The sequence below is a fragment of the Erythrolamprus reginae genome, chromosome 2 (assembly GCF_031021105.1).
Source record: "Erythrolamprus reginae isolate rEryReg1 chromosome 2, rEryReg1.hap1, whole genome shotgun sequence".
Classification (NCBI taxonomy): domain Eukaryota; kingdom Metazoa; phylum Chordata; class Lepidosauria; order Squamata; family Dipsadidae; genus Erythrolamprus; species Erythrolamprus reginae.
In genome coordinates, this window is record NC_091951.1 from 61,951,775 (window position 1) to 61,973,506 (window position 21,732).

General features: G+C 41.2%; 1 protein-coding gene across 3 annotated transcripts in view; it reads left to right on the plus strand.

The window, feature by feature from the left end:
• The window catches only part of PPP4R2 (protein phosphatase 4 regulatory subunit 2), a 35,157-nt gene that overhangs the window by 2,311 nt on the left and 11,114 nt on the right, over positions 1-21,732 (plus strand). For all 3 annotated transcript variants that reach the window (XM_070738247.1, XM_070738248.1, XM_070738249.1), the window contains exons 3-4: positions 13,823-13,993; positions 19,547-19,640. In XM_070738247.1, coding sequence (XP_070594348.1) covers positions 13,823-13,993; positions 19,547-19,640 — 265 coding nt within the window. The remainder of the gene's footprint in view (positions 1-13,822; positions 13,994-19,546; positions 19,641-21,732) is intronic.

Here is a 21,732-nt window from a genome sequence, read left to right on the forward strand (position 1 = left end):
AGTTTGTGTCAGACATTAGAAAATGATTACTTTAGAGCAGTTTTATTGGTACATATACTTTTAATAGGATGTTATCATTTTATAAAGCATTTTACAAAATATTAAGCAAGCTGTAATGGGGAATCCTTTGAAAAGAAAGTGATATGGGGTGGAGAATTAGTTGCAGTTTCTCATACTACTGTTTAATAGGAAATGGAGAGTAATATGCTAAATGCTTCATGGAAAATTCAAGTATATATTTAAACTGAAGATATAAGAGATGACACAAATAGGAATGTAGTATATATAAGAACAGAAGTATGTGAAGGCATAGATATGGCATATTTTGAAGGTAACAATAGGAAGTATATGCTAGATCCAGGAACAAACAGAAAGTAAGCATAGGGATTTGTTGAGCAGTTCAGAATAATAAGAAAGGTGTGATTCTGTGGGTTCATCTAAGTCAATCAGGTTTACTATCTGGTCTGATTGTGAATTTCCAGGATTTACAATAGTATATTAATATAATACACTTTTTTTTCCTGGTGAATCTATGATTTTTAACTTTCCCAATTTACTGTAAGATCCAACCTTGGAGAATTACTGTATACCAGGGCTGGTGGCAGTCGGCTCTCTTTCTCTCTCTAACACAGTGTTTCCCAACTTTGGCAACTTGAAGATGTCTGGACTTCAACTCCCAGAATTCCCCAGCCAGCATTTGCTGCCTGGGGAATTCTGGGAGTTGAAGTCCAGATATCTTCAAGTTGCCAAGGTTGGGAAACACTGCTCTAACAAACACACAGAGAGACTTGCAGGATCTCTTTGCTCTCCTGGTAGCGCTGCTGTCGGCCACCCTGCTGGGCTGTTCCTGCCTGGTGCGGGATGAGTCCGCTGAGATCTATGACCTCTGAATTGCCCCTTCCCCTGGCTGCTGGCCACTGGTGGAGCCAAGCTGTTTCATCTGCTGCCGCCTGCTGAGTGCTTTCCTGGCGGTCTACTCGATGCTGCAGGCTCCGATAACAAGCTGAGCCCAGCGCCCTTCAGGTCCTTGCCTGGTGGGCACTAACTCATGCTCGCGCCGCAGACAGAGCAGCTTCACTTGCAGTGGGGGGCAGGGGCTCCAGAGATCATAGTTCTGGGACAACTCATCTTGCACCAGGAAGGAGCAACCCAGCAGGACGCCCAAAAGCCCAGCAAGCAGGGCAAGTGGCAGCCAGGGCACACAGAGAATTCCAGTCATTGCGACCACAGGCAAGCGGATGGTTAGTTGGAGCGGGCGGGGGCGGTGGGCTTGCTGCGTTCTGCACCTCAAAAATAATAAGATCTCCCCAAAAATAAATCCAAGCCCTTATTTGGGGGGTGGGGGTTGTAAAAAAATAAATAAGCTCCTGTCTTATTTTCGGGAAAACACAGTATATTAAAACTAAATCAGTAGATGGCATATAACTATTGTTTACTGGCTGTATTAGCCTAAACATGTACTTTTTTTGTTCCTGTCAACCTTTTAATGCGGAATTTGAAAATGTAGGGCCTATGGTCAAGTTATTGCAGTATCCATAGCAGTTTTTCTTGATATAATTGTTGTAATAAGTTGTATATTGCTGTTCTGTGGCTTGATTACATAGCAGATACATGATTTAATGAGAAATATTCTTTACTTTAGTTTGTTTGTCTTAGGACTTTTATTGATACATAACTATTTTGGATTTTGAGAAGCCATTTCTATTATTTTATTTTTATTTATAGATTTTATTTAGATGAAATTTTAGGGATTTATTTTCAGAACTACTGCAAGTAACTAAACAAATATTAAAAATAAGCAATATGAATGAAACATATAAAATTTGTGTTTGTCTTGAATGTAAAATAACTGTCTCCAAATGAAGTTTTAATCTTGTATTTGAAATAGTATGTAGCAATGTATTGGACAGGAGAAAATATTTTGAATGCTTATATAAATATTAATCAAAAGTGATATTTTATAATTGTAAAGGAATGTAAAATATAGAAATTAGCAGTGATTCTTTGTTACAATAATGTGAACAAACTTTTCAGAGGTAGCTCTCTGTCCTGAATGTTTTCTTAAAATTATTTTTAAAAATATGTGTGCAGTTTTCTTTAAAATGTCTGTGTTCTTTTATTATGTACTTCTGATAGCATATACAGTAGTGCCTTGGTATTCATCATCAATTGGTTCTGGGAGGTGCAGTGAGCACCCAAAGCAATGAGTATTAAACAAAAATTTTCCCATAAGAAATAATATGAGTCACAAAGCAGACAAGTTCTAGCTTGTATGTGAAGTACCAAACAAATGCTAAATATCAAGACAAAAAAATCCACATCTAAATGTGTTGAGTACCAAATTCAATGAGTTTTAAAGTAGTTGAGTACCGCGGTACCACTGTATATTAGCAACAATATTCATTATTACCCATGGGCTGAAATATCTAGATGATTTCTTGTTTGAAAAATGGTTTGATAACATTTGGTCAGTAGCCTCACTTCAAAATGCCTTTTGTTTTTGCTCCAAATATCAAAGGAGGAAATAATTATTTTTAGAGGCAGTATTGCATCTATTAAAATGGATAAACTAAAAGGCTTGTTGCTGAATTGTTTAATGTAGAATTGGTCTAATTATTTGGCAGACACATAAACTATTCTGTATGTTATTTAACCAGCATCCCTTTATCTGTAAAGACAGTTTATAAGAAACTTATATCACATTATAAGTTTTAGCACTAACAGGGTTCACAAAATTTGCCTCATTAATACATTGTCTTAGTAAATTGAAAAGTGTGTCTGGATTGTATACTACTTTGATGCTGCTATATGGTTGTATTGCATGGCACTGTACATAAAATTTTCCATAAACATCATGAAGTAGTTAAGGATAAAGCTGAAATACAACATTTTTTTTTAAAAAAACCCTAGATCTTTGTCTGGGAAGCTCTGGAAAAATACTATGTCTGCACAAAATTTTACATGTAATCTCAAATAAAATAGGGCCAGACCTTCAATTTTATTAGACTAGATTTCTATTTGGGAATTATTTGGCTTAAGATACATAATTATCTGTTAATTTGAAAAGACATCTGGAATATGTTGTGGAATTTTGAGTTGATGAATTGGTATGCATTCACAGTAGGAGCCTGAAAACCTACAGTCCCATTTATTAGTTTCTTAGGTTAATCAGTTGGGAAATATGATTGCTTTTATTGAATATCACTCTGAAATACACAGTAAGCTGAAAATTATTCTTATTTGTTTTATAAATTGAGCAGACTTTGAGAGTTATTCATAAAGGCCGTTAGCATTTTACATAAAAGGCTTATGAATTTAATATTTCAACAGTAATAGTAATGTACTAACAGCATTTGTTGGTTTTGGGGATGGTTCTAAACATGTTCAGACAAGTTTCAGAAAGCCTATTTGACAATATATTATAATATTAAAGTATCAATTCCTAATAAACTACAAGGACCATCTCAGAATGAGATACATGAAAATTCTGGTATATTCCTGAAGAAGGCTTAACATAGTTCTAAAAATAGAGAACATTCCTTTCTCAAAAGTGATGAAAATTCCCAATCTTATTACAGACCTCAGTAATATTCTGTCTGAAAGGTAAATAGAACCAGTATGCAGGTAATTGACTTACAACTGGTCACTTAGTGACTATTTGAAATTACAGCAGATTCTCTCAGAAACTACTTATGACTGGTTTCGAAGCTCCAGTCTCACTCTCCCATGACCAATTTTGGGAGCTTGGCAAAAGTACGCCCCACAATCATATGACTGCTATTTATGATGCCTTTGGAGGGAGCCATCATTCACTTCTAGTTTTCAGCAACATTCAGCCCATAGTGAACAGTGGGTTTGTTTAAGAACTGTGGTATTTGCTTTACAACTGCTGCCTTTAATTCACAACCATTGCAAAAATGGGTCCGATCACATCACCTGCTTTATGATCATAATTCGCATGCTCACTTATGGTCATAAGTTGAGAACTACTTCCAATTATCTTAGATTGGTGCAGGCATTCAAGATTGAGTCTGTTAAATGATTGTAATGAAATGGGGCCACAAGTGATGTTTATTACTAGTTTCTGCTATGCAGTTAAGTTGATGTACATGATTTTTGTAAAGTTTGCATGAAAAACTAATTCACATACTGTATTTTTTGGAGTATAAGACGCACCTTTACCCTCCTAAAAGAGGGTGAAAACTTGGGTCCATCTTATATACTGAATGTAGCCCCACCCAGCCACCCCCACTTTTTGGCTTCTGCCTCCCAGGAATTTGCTTCCTTGCAGCAAACATCACAGAGCCTGATTAGCACAAGTAACAGGCTTTCCGGCCGTCAGCTGACAATTCCTGCAGTCTATGGCAATCCCTGCAGTCTGAAACTTAGCTGCTTCTGCTAAAACTGAAAGTGAAACTAAAATTGGAAGGAGGCAAATTGCTGGAAGGCAGAGGCAACAACTGGCTGTTGTTTGCTGCAAGGAGGTAAGTCAGTAACTATTGTTAAGGAAAAGTAATCAGAGTTATCCCTGAATTATCATGGACATGCGTTTAGGAATGTGGGATTGCAGAAGATACCCAGTAAATAATGAGTAATGATCCAGTCACAAACAGATTTGTTAAAATGTATAAAAGTTTACTTTTAGATAAATAGCACAGTCCAATTAAACAGTCAAGGTCATTCACATTTAGTCAGTCAATATCAAGAAGTACTATAACCTTCTTACTAGACTGACTTTCCTGTATTTTATCTTAGAATGGATATATGTTTATCCCAGGCATGAAGTTAAACATGCCTGGGATAAACATATATCCATTCTAAGATAAAATACAGGAAATAGTATAAGGACAGACTAGATGGACCATGAGGTCATTTTCTGCCATCAGTCTTCTATGTTTCTATGTCTTAAACATCAAACAAAGATTACAGCTAATGAACACTTCAATACTTTGACAAGAGTAACAGAGTTTCAGACAGAGCTCCTTATGAGACATATAGCCAATCACAGAATGAATCAGCATTCTGGAGAACATCAGCCTCCAACTAGGATCTCTGGCTCCCTCTTATGGCAGATTTAAAACACCATAACCAATCATTATACAGCAGTACACTTAAAGTTACAATACTCAAATATATACAAACATAGATGGATGGCTTGTTTATATATTAACAAACCAACCGTTTGGACATAGTCCTAACAACTATAAATGCCTATAGAATATTCAAATTATTAGAGTTATTTTTTAAAGACTGCTTTTTCATTTTTCTAGCCAACTTATAAAAATGAAGATTTTTTTAAATAAATGCTTGATCCAAAGAGGACAATACTATTGTATTTTCTTTTAAATAGCAGAGATTAACAATACTTCCAGAAAGCCACATCAATTTTAACAGCATGTGTACAAATATAGTCTGAAAAGTAAGAATGCCAAGTTGTAGTATTAAGATAAGGCTGCTGAGTTAAAACGTTGACTTAGTCATGTTTAGAGTAGATCTATTTAAATAATTGGGAGGAGTTGGTGTAACTACATTTAAGAAAACTTTATGGCGTTAAAATACTGCCATAAAGTGCATTTCTCCAATTTGTTGCTATTTCTAGGGGTACACATGCACCGAAATATGCAGCAAACAGTGTATATCATCTGTGCTGTTTGCTGGGAGGAAGAGGCAGATTTTCTTCCCTTTGTTTTCCTCCCCCAAAACTAAGGTGTGTCTTATATTCCCCCAAAATACAGTAGTTTGTCTTGTACTGAAAGAAAATAAGTGAAACAGAATTAATAATACATTAATTGTAATTCCAGTTATTTTATCCAATCATCATTCTTTGTCACCCTTCTTTTTCTTATATTTGTTTTTTAGGTTTTATTTCTGTAGTTAGCACCTATATTCCAGCTTGGCTTCTAGTTCCAAAAAAAGTGATGTCTTTTTGATAGCACATTTAGTGGTGTGTGTTTTTTTCAGAACAGAAATTTCTTTTAATGAAATTTGGTTTTCCAATAAAATATTTGTAGTGGTCACTAGTGGCAATTGAAGTTTGATCTGTTCAAATACAATACTGTGGCAGGCATTATATATATTATCATTTAGCCATCTAAACCAACCAGTATTGTGAAAGTTAAATTAACTAGATTTGAGCAAAAAACAGTATCCATTTAATCAGACCAAGAGCAAATATGTATTAATGCATTGTGTCCCAGAACTCTGGATGCTGTAATTGTGAGATTGGTTCTTCTCCGTTAACCAATCTTGCAATAAGCAGGATAAGCAATAACTTTTAAACTGATTAATATCAATTTTAAAACATATTACTTGTGAGCTAATTATATTGTTATTTAGAAAGAGTTGCTTCTTTGATCACATTGTTTCTTTCCTGCTCCATATGCCAATCTTTAAGTACAATTTGACCTGGAGACTCTGGGGTTTAATCACAATTTTAAAAAAAGGCTTTGAAGAAATACTTAGTTTACAGATAGTTAACCGCTGTAACAGCATTCATTCACTTTCCCATCAGTCTCATGATCGTGATTCAAATACTTGACAGCCAATTCATAATTAGGATGGTTGCAGTGTCTTACAGTCATGTGATTACCTTTTGCAACTTTCCCTGCCAGCTTCTCACAAGCAAAGTCAATGGAGAAGCCAGCAGGAAATCACAAGTTATTCGCTTCCCTACTGATTGTTCTCATGCCTACCTGCAGCACTCTTTCCCCATCTCAGTATAACTTTTGTGTGTTAGCCTGTTTTCCTGGGACTTCAGCCTCTTCCCAAGTCACAATCATATGATGCCGTCACTTAATGACCCACATAGTCCTGACGTAATGGCAGCAACAGAAACTGCCGGGATTGCCATTGCTGAGTGATGCAGTCATGTATCATAGCACTTTATGATCACATCACTTAGCAACAAATTTGGGTTCCAATTGCAACTGCAACACAAAGACTACCTGCAACAATAGCACTTAGATATATATGCTGCTTCATGGTACTTTACAGCCCTCTCTAAGTGATTTACAGAGTCAGCATATTGCCCCCAAAATCTGGGCCCTCAGTTTACTGATCTCAGAAGAATAGAAGATGGAGTCAATCTTGAGCTGGTGAGAATTGAACTGCTGACAGTTGGCAGAATTAGCCCACAATATTGTATTCCAATCACTGTGCTACTACAGCTTATGTAACATTTGAACTTGGGTGAACATTCAAGAGAATGTCTAACTTCTTCCCTCATATAACATTCTTAGTTTAGAATAATCACTAAGCTAGATAGCTTGTTGGGTTAGTTTATAAAGTTGGTTAAATAATATAAATGCATTAGCTATAAATGTGTTAGAAGAAGATAATGTACAATTTTAAACATACTCTATGTCTGCTTGAAAAAGTAGTTGAGGAAATCTTTGCTCGGGCGCAATTCTTTCTTTTAATAGATTGTGTGTGTGTGTAAAGCTTTTACTAAAATGAATGAGAAGACTTCAATTAAATTTGTTTATGATAAATCTTCTGAATTGGGTTGTTCACCCACTTAGCTTTATTAGTACATTAGGAGATTAAGATGAGGCTGTATATTTGATTTCATCAATCACTTTGTAGTCTTGGATTAATTCCATTTCTGACATGAAATATTGACCATGTACTTCTAGATCAGGAATTCTGATTAAATCGTTGCTTGTATGTTGAGGCAGCTGAGTCTAGTGAGTGTACATGATACCATATCATAAATTTACACCAAAGTGAATACATCCATTTTGCTTACTCATCAATAGTACTTGATAGCTGATCAATGAATTAATGAACTATACATAACAAAAATATCCTTGTATAAGATTGTTTTATTAGTATGTAACAGCCTTTCTCGCTTTTTAAAAGTTGTAAATTCTTGTTATAGTGTCAGACATACAAATGAGACGAAAGTGTGACTTTTAAAAAGCTTTTCAGGGACCAAGTAAATTATATTCAGTTGAGGTTTTCTAGATTCAAGTTGCTATGCACTGAGCCACTCTTTGTTTAAAGATATATTGATAACAGTAAATAATTTCCTATGAATGCAGAATGTACTCATTTACCAAGCTGTAAGCACTGTGAGTTAATTTCCTTTCTTAGTTAGAATGTAAACTAAAAAAAACCCTGAATTATGTTTTTTTCCCTGCAATATTACACCGAGGAAGTTAAATTATTAGTGCAAATTATTTCATTTTTACCAAGATTGTGATTATGCAACTTTTTCTGATTCAAATTACAGTAGTCTAAAAATATAGAAAAGTAGGATGTACGAAAGTAGGACTTCCTGTGACACATGAATATCTAATTGGAGAAAGGTTTTGTTTTAAATTGCGCAATTTATTTTGAGAACCAACTTGGCAGAAGCCATCAATATCCTTTATTTTTTTATTTTTTTAATCATTTACCTAAGCATTGGTAGAGGTACACTGCTCATTCTAAGAAAACTAAACTTTAATATTCTGTATGACTAATATGAGGAACTTAGAGATACCTTGAAAAAATAAATTTGCTATACAGATATCTGACCTTGTATGAATAAAAACCCCAGTTGCTAAAGAAACGACTGTACTGTATTCTGTACATTCCTTTGAGAATCTTGTTGCAGCACTGTTGTGATGAAGCCATGGTAACACAAAGAATAAAAACATCAATAGGCAGAATCAAGTTTTTGTGAAAATAGCCACAAGAAAAATAGTTTTGCAATCAAATTACTAAAACTGGTTAGAGCTAATGTAGATGGTGAAGTCTGCTAATAGTTTTTTGTTAATTTTTTATCCTGTGAATTCGCAACTGTGACTTTAACATGACCACATATGTTGAAACCAGTTGCTATTTTTGTTGTCTGCCTTACATACTTTCCACAGATTATTGGGGGCGGGGGGGGAGATGTTTTTGTTTTTTGTAGTTTAGTTTTGCCTCTGAGCTTTTTTCAGTATTAGGTACAAACATGGACACACTCCAGAGCACATTTTTTACATTTACAAAATCCTAGGGCACACCAACAACCAAAATAACATTTATCTCCAGTCCTGACCAGGATTAGAAATCGGGACCATGGGGAGGAGTAGCAGCTTCAACTACTCGCCGTGGCCACGCAATGACAAGTGCACGGCAGCCCGAGCGGGGGCCTTCCTGGGTGTGGATGAGAGGCGGCCTGCTATTGGTTCATCGCTAGTGGTCGGGATGAATCCTAGAAGGTGATTGGTCAGTGAGCGTTCCCTGTGCCTCCACTCTTCCTGTCGCTGATAGCTGGAGGGATTATGAGGGGAATGTTTATGTTCGGATGGAGGCGGCTGGCGGCAGGCCAGATAAATGGCCTTTGCGGGCCGTATCCGGCACGCGCACCATAGTTTGAGGACCCATGTTTAATTTCCCACTGCACACCTGACCATGTCTCATAGCACACTAGTTGAAAAACACTGCTCTAGAGCAGTGATGACAAACCTTTTTTGGTTCGCGTGCCAAAAGAGGGCTTGTGGATGTGCTAGCATGCATTAATGTGCTCACACCCCTTTCCCCCTGCATGTGCACCACCCCCAATGCGCTGCCTCGCGCATGCAGACAGGCCTTTCTGAAGCCTGATAGGCAGTGATGGGTTCCTACTGATGTGGTCCAGAGAGTTGCACCAGCATGAACCCGCTGGTTCTCAGCGATTTTTTTTAATGGCGCCTCTGTGTGGAAGAAGCCCTCCTGCCTGCCCTTGTCTTAATATTGGCTTTTATTCTTTGTCCGAAGTATAGCTGAGAGCTTTTTCCACATAAAGACGCTGGGGGGGGAAATCACCGGAAATCAGAGGGTTTGTACTGGTGTGCCTCTATTGCTGGTAGGTGAAATAAAAATGACCAACCGGGAGAGCCGGAAGTGCATGTTCCCGAACTTCTGGTTTGTCCGTTGGGGGATTTCTTTTTAATTTTTAATTTTTTTGCCTCTGGGGCTTTAGGGAAGCTTCCCTGAAGCGTCTGGAGGATAAAACTGCCTTTCCAAAGGCTGAAAATTATGTGTGTCCTAGAGCTGACACAGGACAAAATCTCGCGGGCCTTCCCATATGACTCCGCGTGTAGTATCATTTGTTGACTGCTGAATGTCCCACAAAGAATCATTTTAAATGTTTGTATAAAAAGCTGAAATAAGTACCAATGTTGCCAGTGTATTAAAGAAGCATGAATGTCAAATACCAAGAGATATAACTAGATATTTTTTCATCTACTCAACTTTGAAGAGGATAGAGAGCAATGTCTATCTTCTAGATCAGGGGTGTCAAAGTCACTTCATCCTGGCATCTTCATGTGATGTATCAGGACTTTCCCCCTTCGCTAAACTGGAGGTGAGGGTGGCTACCACATGATGCATCTGGTCCATGGGTTTGACACCCCTGTTCAGATAAAAGTGTTATAGTTTCCTGCTTTGAGCAAGAGGTTGGAGTGGAAGACCTCCAAGATCCCTTCTAATTCTGTTACTCTGTTAGTTTTTAAAGAACCAGTACGTATGCGTCCATGGCTCAACTTTTCTCCTTGCATTTCTTATCAGGCTTGGTTGTCAAAGAGACAAAGCATGGGTAAGGGAAATCGGAAGGGGAGAGGAAGTCAGGATGGGCAGCCATTGTATTGTTGTCTTTTACTAACAAAGCAAGATATTATGGAAGTAGTAAAAAGGATCAGTTCCGTTTTTCAATTTTATAGGGTTTATAGCTGTTCAGGGCATGTCTAGGTGCTATCAGTTTAGTATAGTGGTTAAAGCATCAGGCTAGAAAACTGGGAACTCATGAGTTCTGTTCTGCCTTGGGCACAAAGCCAACTGGGTGCCTTTGAACCTATCATTTTCTCTCAGCCCTAGGATGGAGGCAATAGTAAACTACTTCTGAAAACATTGCAGAGAAAAACGGCAGAGACTTGTCTGGACAGTTTATGAGAATTGGTAAAACGGGAGAGGAGGGGGGAGAAGTGAGATGTAGTCTGATGTTGCTGAACTGTAACTCCAATTGGCTTCAGCCAACGTCACCAGTAGTGAAGTGTGTTGGAACTTATAACTTAAGAACTTCTGGTGGACTGTATTTTGCTCTCCTTAAGGCCAGAAATGAGAATGGCCATTTGCTCCATCAAAGGACAATAGACATCTTAACACAGTTCTAGCTCTTAGTATGTGATAAAGCTCTTAAAAAGAGTTTGTGCGTTTCAACAATGCAATCTCTCTGTCTGATTGTGTATTATTTTTTTTTCTAAGGAACCAGGTCATAGGTTAATAGTACGACTGGTCGAATGCTCCATTTATTTTATGAAACACACTTACGTAACAGCTATAATCACCTTTCTTCCTGTTCTTCAGCATTCTTTTGAAATGAATAACCTATAAAATGAATCTTGTTGATGAAACAACTAAATCATTGCTCTCTTCAAACTGCCAAAGGGTTAGATTTTAATGTAAGGTTTACTTAAAATATACCCTATTGATTTCTGTTGACATTATTAAGTCTGGATGCAAATAAAAATACTTTATTATAAAAACCAAGAACTCAAATATTTGTCCACCTAATCAGAAGGAAAGACTCACTGGAGAATAGTCTAATGCTGAGAACGATTGAGGGCAAAAGAAGGGACCGACTGAGAATGAAGTGGCTGGATGAAGTCACTGAAACAGTTGGCGTGAGATTAAACGAATATGGATATGACTTTGTGACTAACAACAATAAAAATACAGAATGTATGCTTTTCTAATAGAGTGGTACCTCTACCCGGAAGTTCGGCAAAAGTTTGGGGTTCGGGAGGCTGCTGGGAAGCCCCCCAGCCCGGCTGTGACCTTTTAAAACAGCCGGGCGGCTTCCCAGCAGCCTCCCGAAGCCGAACGCCAAACCCGAACTTCCGCATTCGGCGTTCGGAGGCTGCTGGGAAGCCCCCCAGCTGTTTTAAAAGGTGACAGCCGGGCTGGGGGGCTTCCCAGCAGCCTCCCGGAGCCCGGAAGTTCGGCAAAAGTTCAGCGTTCGGGAGGCTGCTGGGAAGCCCCCCAGCCTGGCTGTGACCTTTTAAAACAGCCGGGCGGCTTCCCAGCAGCCTCCCGAAGCCGAACGCCAAACCCGAACTTTCGCGTTCGGCATTCAGAGGCTGCTGGGAAGCCCCCCGGCTGTTTTAAAAGGTGACAGCCGGGCTGGGGGGCTTCCCAGCAGCCTCCCGAAGCCGAACGCCAAACCCGAACTTTCGCGTTCGGCATTCAGAGGCTGCTGGGAAGCCCCCCGGCTGTTTTAAAAGGTGACAGCCGGGCTGGGGGGCTTCCCAGCAGCCTCCCGAAGCCGAACGCCAAACCCGAACTTCCGCGTTCGGAGGCTGCTGGGAAGCCCCGCCGCCCAGCTGTCACCTTTTAAAACAGCCGGGGGGGCTTCCCAGCAGCCTCCCGAACGCCGAACCTGGAAGTTCGGGTTTGGCGTTCGTAACACGAAAAAAGTTCATAAGAAGAGGCAAATTTTTTCTGAACTCCGGGTTCGTATCTCGAGTTGTTCGTAAGACGAGGGGTTCGTATCTTGAGGTACCACTATACTTACAAACTTTTCTACTTAAGAACCTGGTCACGGAACGAATTAAGTTCTTAAATAGAGGTACTACTGTATTGCCATTTTGATTAGTACAGTGATCCCTCTATTATCGCGAGGGTTCCGTTCCAAGACCCCTCGCGATAATCGATTTTTCGCGATTCGGCTCCTCGCTGCTGCTGCGCTACCGAGCAGATCAGCTGCTGGGCGGCCGAAGGAACCTTCCCTGGGTCTTCCCGGCCGGCCACGCAAAGGGGAAACCCCGGCTCCTCGCTGATGCCCGCCGCTCGCCCGCCCGCCAGCAAGAGGGGGAAGACCCAGGGAAGGTTCCTTCGGCCGCCCAGCAGCTGATCTGCTCGGTGCAGCAGCAGCGACCAGACGAAGATCGGGGTTTCCCAGCCGCCCACGCAAAGGGGAAACCCTGGCTCCTCGCTGATGCCCCCGCTCGCCCGCCCGCCGCCCGCCAGCAAGAGGGGGAGAGATAGACAAAGAGAGAGAAGGAAAGAAAGAGATGAGAGAGGGAGGAAGAGAGTGTGAGAGAGGAAGAAGCAAGAGAGAGAAAGAGAGAGAGAAAGAAAGATGAGAAAGGAAGGAAGAGAGTGACGTCATCGGTGGAAAAATCGCAATATAGCGTTTCGCGAAGCTCGAGATCGCGAAGCTCGGGGGATCACTGTATTTCAAAACAGGGAAAATAAGTACATTGAAAGCAAATACAGTGGGTATATCAATTTGTGTTAAATTGCTGATATTTACAAAATTATTAACATTAAAGTAATCTAAATCATTAATCAAATGTTACATCTGGGACTATACGATCATTAAACCCATCACCACATGATTCTTGACAAATGTATCTTTTTCTTTTATGTACGCTGAGAGCATATGTGTGTCCAATCACACTTGGCCAATAAAATTCTATTCTTTTCTAACTTACAACCTTCCCTGCTTTTCCATTCATTTTCTGAAAAAACCAGCAGGGAAGGCTTCAACATGGTGATCATAAATCCAAATTAGTAAACAAGCACTCAGATTTTGATCACATGGGTATAGAAATGCTTGACAGCCAGAACACTTGAAGAGCAGTTATAACCACCAATTCATGGCCATTATAATTTTGAATGGTAATCAAACCAATGGTCATAGTTCAAGGACTGCTCACTTTGGTTTTAAAGAACAGCATATTTTGCATTTACTCAGTTTTTTTCCTGTTTTCCTGAAAAATTGAAAATGCTAAATTTGTTTTACTGTTTTAATATATGTTTAACACTTTATTTTTAATATTAAGTACGTATTGTATATTTCTTTTTTTAGGATACAGTGGTCACAATTCAAAGGATATTTTATTTTCAAACTGGAGAAAGTGATGGATGACTTCAGAACTTCTGCTCCTGAGCCAAGAAGTCCTTCTAACCCTAATGTGGAATATATTCCCTTTGAGGAGATGAAAGAACGGATTCTGAAAATAGTTACTGGCTTTAATGGGTATGCAGAATTATATCAGTTATTTTGTTATTGAAATCACTTGATTTGTCATCAAATTCAGGATACTGTTCTGTTCTGATCATTATATTGTATTGGTTTTCTGTCATCTCTGCAACATGAATAATATGTGTAAATAAATGTTACTGGCAAAGTTCTAACTCTTAATGCAAATATTTTGAATTGTACTTTTATGAAATTCCCTTGCTTGTCTTCTCTTAGCTCAGATTATACATGAAGCTACTGTACTTCAAATTCTAGTGGACATGTATCTACAGATATTTCAAGCTTCTATTTATATCAGATATAAAAGTGTAGATCCAGACCCTGGAACTTTTTAGTTGTTCTTTAAAAACTTGGCGTTTCTCCATAGTGGGTGGAGCTAACCTTCAGAATGGGATGACATCATCCCTTCAGCCAATGAGGACTGAGTTTGACAAATTGTATATCTTCATCCTCCTGCCTCAATTCCCCCTCTTTGACTCAGTCCTTGGCCTGAGCAGTATGTGTGATTTTCTGCCATTGTTCGATGTTCTACTCCAGTGTTTCCCAACCTTTTTTGAGCCACGGCACATTTTTTACATTTACAAAATCCTGGGGCACACCACCAACCCAAATGACACAAAATGACACCCCAAGACATTCTCCTCTCTTTTTCCAATCCTGTCTCCTCCCCACCCTTGTGTGTGTGTGTGTGTGTACACTCTTGAACCATTTCCAAAAACAGGTGAGGGCTGGGTTTTTTCTCTCTTATTCTTTGGCTTTTTATCATATGCTTTAAATCAAGAGTCACTTCTCTCTCTCTTTTGTTTCCCTCTCTTTCTTCTCATTCTCTGTCTCAATCATTTTCTCATTTCTCTTTTTTCCTCCCCTTTTTGTTCATTTCTCTCTCTCTCTCTGCCTTCTTCTCCTTTTCTCTCTCTCTCTCTCTTGCTTTCTTTCTCTCTCTTGCTTTCTCTCTCTTTCTCTTTTCTTTCTCTCGCTTTCTCTCACACACTCTCTCTCTCTCTTGCTTTCTTTCTCTCTTTTTCTTTCTCTCTCTGTCTCTCACTCTCTCTCTCAGCAAAACCTGAGCTTCCTTCTTCGCGGCACACCTGACCATGTCTCGCAGCACACTAGTGTGCCACGGCACACTGGTTGAAAAACACTGTTCTACTCAGTTGACTGAATTGACATCAGAGTCGCTGGGTCGAGCGCGGTGAAAGTTTCAGCTCTCTCTGTCTGTCGAGCCAAGGGCCATTACATTCAAGGGGGAGTTTCCCCTCATTTCGGCCTCAGGAGCTTTGCTCCACCCTTTATTAACTCGCTATCAGTTTATTGACTGTCACTGGAGCTATTATTATTACTAATTATTAGATTTATATGCCGCCTCTCTCCGTGGCACTCACATGACCAACAGCCAGAAGAACTTTTGCGCTCCGTTACTGGTCAGCAAGGAGGTGAACTGCGAGATTCTACCTGTCTCCCCGACATGTAGTTGGAAGGCTCTATCTGGGCTGCAGCGTCTGCCTTGTCACTAAGCTACTCAGTGGAGAAGTGGCCATCTTTTCACAGTGGAGGTGGCTCTGTGCACCAGTAGCCATTTTGGCAGCAACGTGGCCATCTGTTTTTAGTGGCGGCCATTTTGGAGACCCGGCGGCAATTTTGCTCTTGGAACCTGGCAGTTGACCATTGTGAGTGCCTCGGCAGCCATTTTAAGCCTCTTTTCAGTTCTCATAGCGGCAGCTATTTTAAAGCACAGCAGGTATTTTTTACCACCTAGCTATGGTGGAAGTAGGCAAGAGCAATCATAAAAGCTGCTCTAACAAGTGTTAGCTGTCTTAATCTTAGAGACCGCCCCCTGCCTGCATTCCTCTACATCCACAGGCCCAGATAAGATCTCCAGGGCCACACAAAGAATGAGGGTCGCAGAGCCAAAGCATTAGACAGGGTCTGCACCAGGTCCTGTTGCGACAAGCAAGCCCGTAGTCAGGGTCGCTCAGAGGGGCCCATCTCTGCAGCCAGGAATGAACTGGAAGGTGGCCAGGCTGAGGGGGCATCTATTCATACATTGGAAACCATGTCCTTGGACAATCCAGATCTGAACATTGCTGATAAAGACATTTTGGGAGGCTCTGCCCCATCGTGAGATTTCTGGGGCTTCGGCTTCACAAACTACTGCAACCTCTACTCTGACGGGCTCTGGGCTTGCTGTCCCATTGCCTATACCAGTGATGGCGAACCTTTTTTTCCTTGGGTGCCGAAAGAGCATGTGTGTGCGCTATGGTACATATGTGAGTGCCCACACCCATAATTCAATACCCGGGGAGGGCGAAAACAGCTTTTCCTGCCCCCCAGAGGCCCTCTGGAGGCTGGAAATAGCCTGTATCCCAATTTATGGTAGGCCCAGTAGGCTCATGTTTCTCCCTCCCCAAGCTCCAAATATTTCCCTGGAGCTGGAAGGTTGGATTCAGGGGTTTGTTGTTGACGTACCTGCCATCAGACTTCTATGTCTATGTTTCTATGTAATTCAAGGTCTTGGTCATTACCTTTAGAGCCGTACGTGGCAATCTTCGAGATTGCCTTCTACCACATACCAGCGACCAGTAAGGGCCCACAGAGTTGGTCTTATCCAGGTCCCATCAGCTAAACAGTGTTGGCTGGTGGGTCCACAGGGGAGGGTCTTCTCTGTGGCTGCCCCAACTCCCTAGAACCAGCTACTCTTGAGATCCGGACCACCCCCACGCTATTGGCCTTCTGGAAAGTTGTAAAGGCTTGGCTTTTCCAACAAGCCTGCGGCCATGGATCTTATGAGCCAGTGAGATCCGGCCATGAATGGTATGCAGGGTTTTAATTGTAAATAGTTTTAAAACAGTTTTAGAGGTTTTGTATTACTATTGTTGTTTTATATTCTTGTTGTGAGCCACCTAGAATCCCTAGGGAGTTGGGTGGCATAGAAATCAATCAATCAATCAATCAAATAAAATAAATAAATGTTGATGTTCGGAGGATGCTAAAGATCTACCTCAAACGCACTTCCACCTTGCACAAAACGGAGGTGCTGCCAATCTCCTTTCAACCCACTTCCTTGGGACAAAAGGCCTCCTACTCCACAGTGGGGTGCTGGCTGCGTAATGTAATAGCAAAGGCATATGACCTGCAGTCTTTGCCATGACCTACCAGGGTGACTGTACACTCAACATGTAACGCTGCAATGACGGCTGTGTGGTCCACTCAAGGCTCCTTCGAGGAGGTCTGCTGGGCGGCAACTTGGGCCACACCAACTCCCTTTATCCGCTACTTCAAAATAGATGTTTTTGACGGGTTCTTCAGCACGTGGTGAGATAGACTGTGGAAGCCAGCCAGACTTAAACCTTCCAAAGGACAGACTGCTTTTGTATGTCCCATTCTTGGAGGTTAGCTCCACCCACTATGGAGAAGGGGTATTGGTCTTACCTCATACACCTCTTCTCATAGGATGAAGCTAACCTCCAATTGTGCTCAAAGTTATTCTCATCTGGCCTTCGGGACAACAAATTATCATCTTCTAGTTTGTTGACTTTGGGAGCTACACGCCAAGTCTGACTATCGCCTTTGTCAAAGAGAGGGAATTGAGGCAGGAGGACAAAGATACACAGTTTGTCAGACTCAGTCCTCCTTGGCTGAAGGGACGGTGTCATCCCATTCTTGAAGGTTAAGGTTAGCTCCATTCTACGATAAGAGGTAAGACCAGCGCCACTTCTCAGAGCTGTGGAATAGATTAATGGTGTGCCCATTAATAGTTTTCATTGTGATTTTCTTTTGTTTCAAACTCTATTTTTAACAGAATTCTTTAACATTTACTTAGATATATTATGTGGATGGCATAACATTGGCCTATATTAACTGTTTCAGTCATACATCTTGTTTTCTTGACTGTTTTTTCCAAAATTATTTAAATTTCAAAAAACTATACAAAAAAGCAAAGACAAAAAAGAATTTTAAAAAGGGAGGCAAGGAAGAACCAAAAAGGGGGAGTTCCGATAAGAAGGGAGAAAAGGTTTTTTTGTTTTAAATTTTCAACTTTCTTTGATACAATAATTGACTAATTGCTTGTGGTTAACTCTGCAAGCTGCTTTTTAAATGAAACAGGATGTTTTGCATTATTTGAAATCATATTTACAATGTATACTTTGATCCTATTTAGAATTACAATTGGAATAATGAATAACCTGATTATTATGGACGTGCAACAAGGGAAATATTGTGATGTAGTGGTTTTCAACCTGTGGTCTACAGACCCCGGAGTGGCTGCAATGTCACAGGTGGTCCGTGAAGGCTTGAAGAAATATTATGATTTAAAGCTTGAGTTAAGTCGTGATGGTCCATGACACAGATGTCAAATTCGCCATTTCACGATATTTTTCCCATTTGCAGAGCTGGGGTAGGCGTGATCTGCATGATGCATCTGGCCCGCAGACCGCCAGTTTGACACCTCTGATCCGTGGCCACAAAATATATTGGAAGGAGGGGGTCTTTAATGAAGGAAAGGTTGAAAACTACTGTTGTAATGAATTTCCAAAGTTGGTTCCTGAAAAAGGCATTAGGAAATTAATTTAGAAAACCAAAGCTTTATCAGAATAAAACTTTGACTTCTTAATTCTCTAATAGTTTGCAGAATCAGAATCTCTTCCAATCAATGAATGATCATAACACAAGAACTACTTCTATTAATTCAGAACATGTGAGGAATTATTCTGTGTAGAAATTATATGTATGTATGTTATATATTTACAGTTTTCTCTTCCAGAGAGCAGAATCTGTCTGTTATATTATTTGGTAGGGATAGAATTTATACTTATGAACAATTGACACTTGGTGAAGATATTTTAAGCATTGAAACACTATAAAGAATTTTTAAAAGGTTGAGTAGATAAGAGATGCCTCTGCTGAACTGAACAAGAAATGAATAAGGAGGCTGTTTAAAATGACAACTTATTTTGGTTTAATCAACATTTAAACTCACATAGTTCTGACATTTGCAGTATGCAGCCTACCATGATGCTTTGTAGTCATCAAACTGCCTACTCTGCTCTATTATTAGTATATTAATCATCCACTGAAAATAGCTATAGTTGATGTCCTAATTTTTAAATAGATGAGGATTCATTTACATTTGAAAAAGAAGCAGTGGTTTTATATTATTGTTTTGTATGAAAGCATATTTTCAATGAGCGAGTTTGTATCGTTTCCTATGAAAGAATTCAGAATCCTTTATAGCTGAGTGTATCTCTCAGCACACATATCTGAAAGCAAGAGATTCTTCACCCCTTATTAATTTTTTTGTACTACCCAATGAATGATAATAAGTGAATGTTTGGGGACTCTCTAGCCATCATAGGAGGCAAGCACATATTTCCGTGATCTTGCAGCTCCACCTACTGTTTGCTTAATATAATACAGTTTCAGAAGTAATAAATGAACAAGTGGTACATGTTCGGGTTATAGATTTAAAAATGTAGTAGTTGAACAGGTTTATTCATTCTCTCATCCAATATGCATTTAAAGTGAAAATTAGCTTGTTTCAATTTGTTTCAGTATCCCATTTACTATTCAGCGACTTTGTGAGCTGCTAACAGATCCTAGGCGGAATTACACAGGAATAGACAAATTTCTCAGAGGAGTAGAAAAGGTAATAGTGAATTGTTGTTGTTCTTGAACTAAAATTGTAACATTTTTAATTGGTTTAATATTAATATCTGTTAATAGAATTAACATAATTTTGTTTTTTAATTAATTTTTAGAATTGTTAAATGGTATAAACAGCCATTCTACTTCAATTATATTTCAGCATTGTCTTCAGTTGCTTAATGAGCTTACATTCATATTTATATATATTATATTTTAATTTGACTTTTTGATGAAACACATTTATGGATGCCAATCATTCCCATGCACATAGTACTATGGGAGATTGATCTGGCATCTTTTATTCATTGATTGATTTGATTTCTATAGCTGTCCATCTCAACAAAGGTAGTGTATATCATAAACAAAGAAATATTAAAATGGTGCAAAATAAATACAGTGATCCCCCGGTTATTGCGTTCCCGACCATTGCGAACAGGCTAATTTGCGATTTTTGAACCCGGAAGTCAAAACACCATCTGCGCATGCGTGCCCTTTTTTTCTATGGGCACGCATGCGTAGATGGCGCCGGGCAGATCAGCTGCTGGGCGGCTTCCCTAGGTCTTCCCCCTCTTGGCGGGCATCAGCGAGGAGTTTCCCCACCGCCCACGCAAACTCCTCGCTGCTGCCGCTTCGCTCGGGCCGCTTCCCAGCTGAGTACTCAGCTGGGAAGCAGCCCGAGCGAACGGCTTGTCCGCAGCCTGCCTGCCCGCGCGGCCGCCGCTCGCGCGCCCTTCTCCTGCCCACGCCGTTCGCTCGGGCCGCTTCCCAGCTGAGTACTCAGCTGGGAAGCGGCCCGAGCGAACGGCTTGTCCGCAGCCTGCCTGCCCGCGCGCCCTTCTCCCGCCCACGCCATTCGCTCGGGCCGCTTCCCAGCTGAGTACTCAGCTGGGAAGCGGCCCGAGCGAACGGCTTGTCCACAGCCTGCCCACGCCGTTCGCTCCCCCTCTTGCTGGCGGGAGGGCGAGAAGCCCTCCCCAGCACCCGCTCGCCCGCCCTTCGCCGCTCGCCCACCCTTCGCCCGGCCACCCGCCGTTCGCTCGCTGCTCACCCGGGTTCGGGGGGGTGCTGGCAAGCCGCCCATGCCGGCGGCGACGTTTTAAAACAGCCGCGCGGCTTTCCAATGAGTCCCGAAGACAAACGCGGAAGTTTGACGTTTGTCTTCGGGACTCATTGGAAAGCCGCGCGGCTGTTTTAAAACGTCGCCGCCGGCATGGGCGGCTTCCTAGCAGCCCCCCAAACCCGGGTTGGGGGTCCGGGGGGGTGCTGGCAAGCCGCCCATGCCGGCGGCGACGTTTTAAAACAGCCGCGTGGCTTTCCAATGAGTCCCGAAGACAAACGCGGAAGTTTGACGTTTGTCTTCGGGACTCATTGGAAAGCCGCGCGGCTGTTTTAAAACGTCGCCGCCGGCATGGGCGGCTTCCTAGCAGCCCCCCAAACCCGGGTTGGGGGTCCGGGGGGTGCTGGCAAGCCCCCCATGCCGGCGGCGACATTTTAAAACAGCCGCGCGGCCCCCAATCTTTGGCTCCTCGCTAGCGCTGCGGAAGTAAAAACACCATCTGCGCATGCGCAGATGGTGTTTTTACTTCCGCAGCGCTACTTCGCTAAAACCCGCTCGTTGCGGGGGGTCCTGGAACGGAACCCTCGCAATGATCGGGGGATCACTGTATATGGCACCAAGTTAAAAGGTTCTTATGGATGTTAATGCAATCAGGAAAGGGGACTCTGAACATGTTTAGGAGCCCAGGCCCTGGCACATAACCAAGTCTCCATGGCCTTATGGAACAGCCAACAGGGTCAGGGTTATCCTGATATTTGAAGGGAGACTATTCCAGAGGGCAGAGCCTACAGCTGACAGACAGGACCTGCAACATGTCCAACCTGCCTGACAGAGCTAGTAGAAGCAGTTGGGAGAAGATAGCCTTTAGATAACTTGGCCCTCGAGCCATGAAGGGCTTTAAAGGAAATAACCAGCATCTTGAATTGCATCTAGAAGCATACTGGTAATCAGTGCAGCTCACGCAACAGTGATGCTACATGTGTTGAATACCTGACACCCATTACTACCTATGCCACTGCAATTCTGCACCAACTGA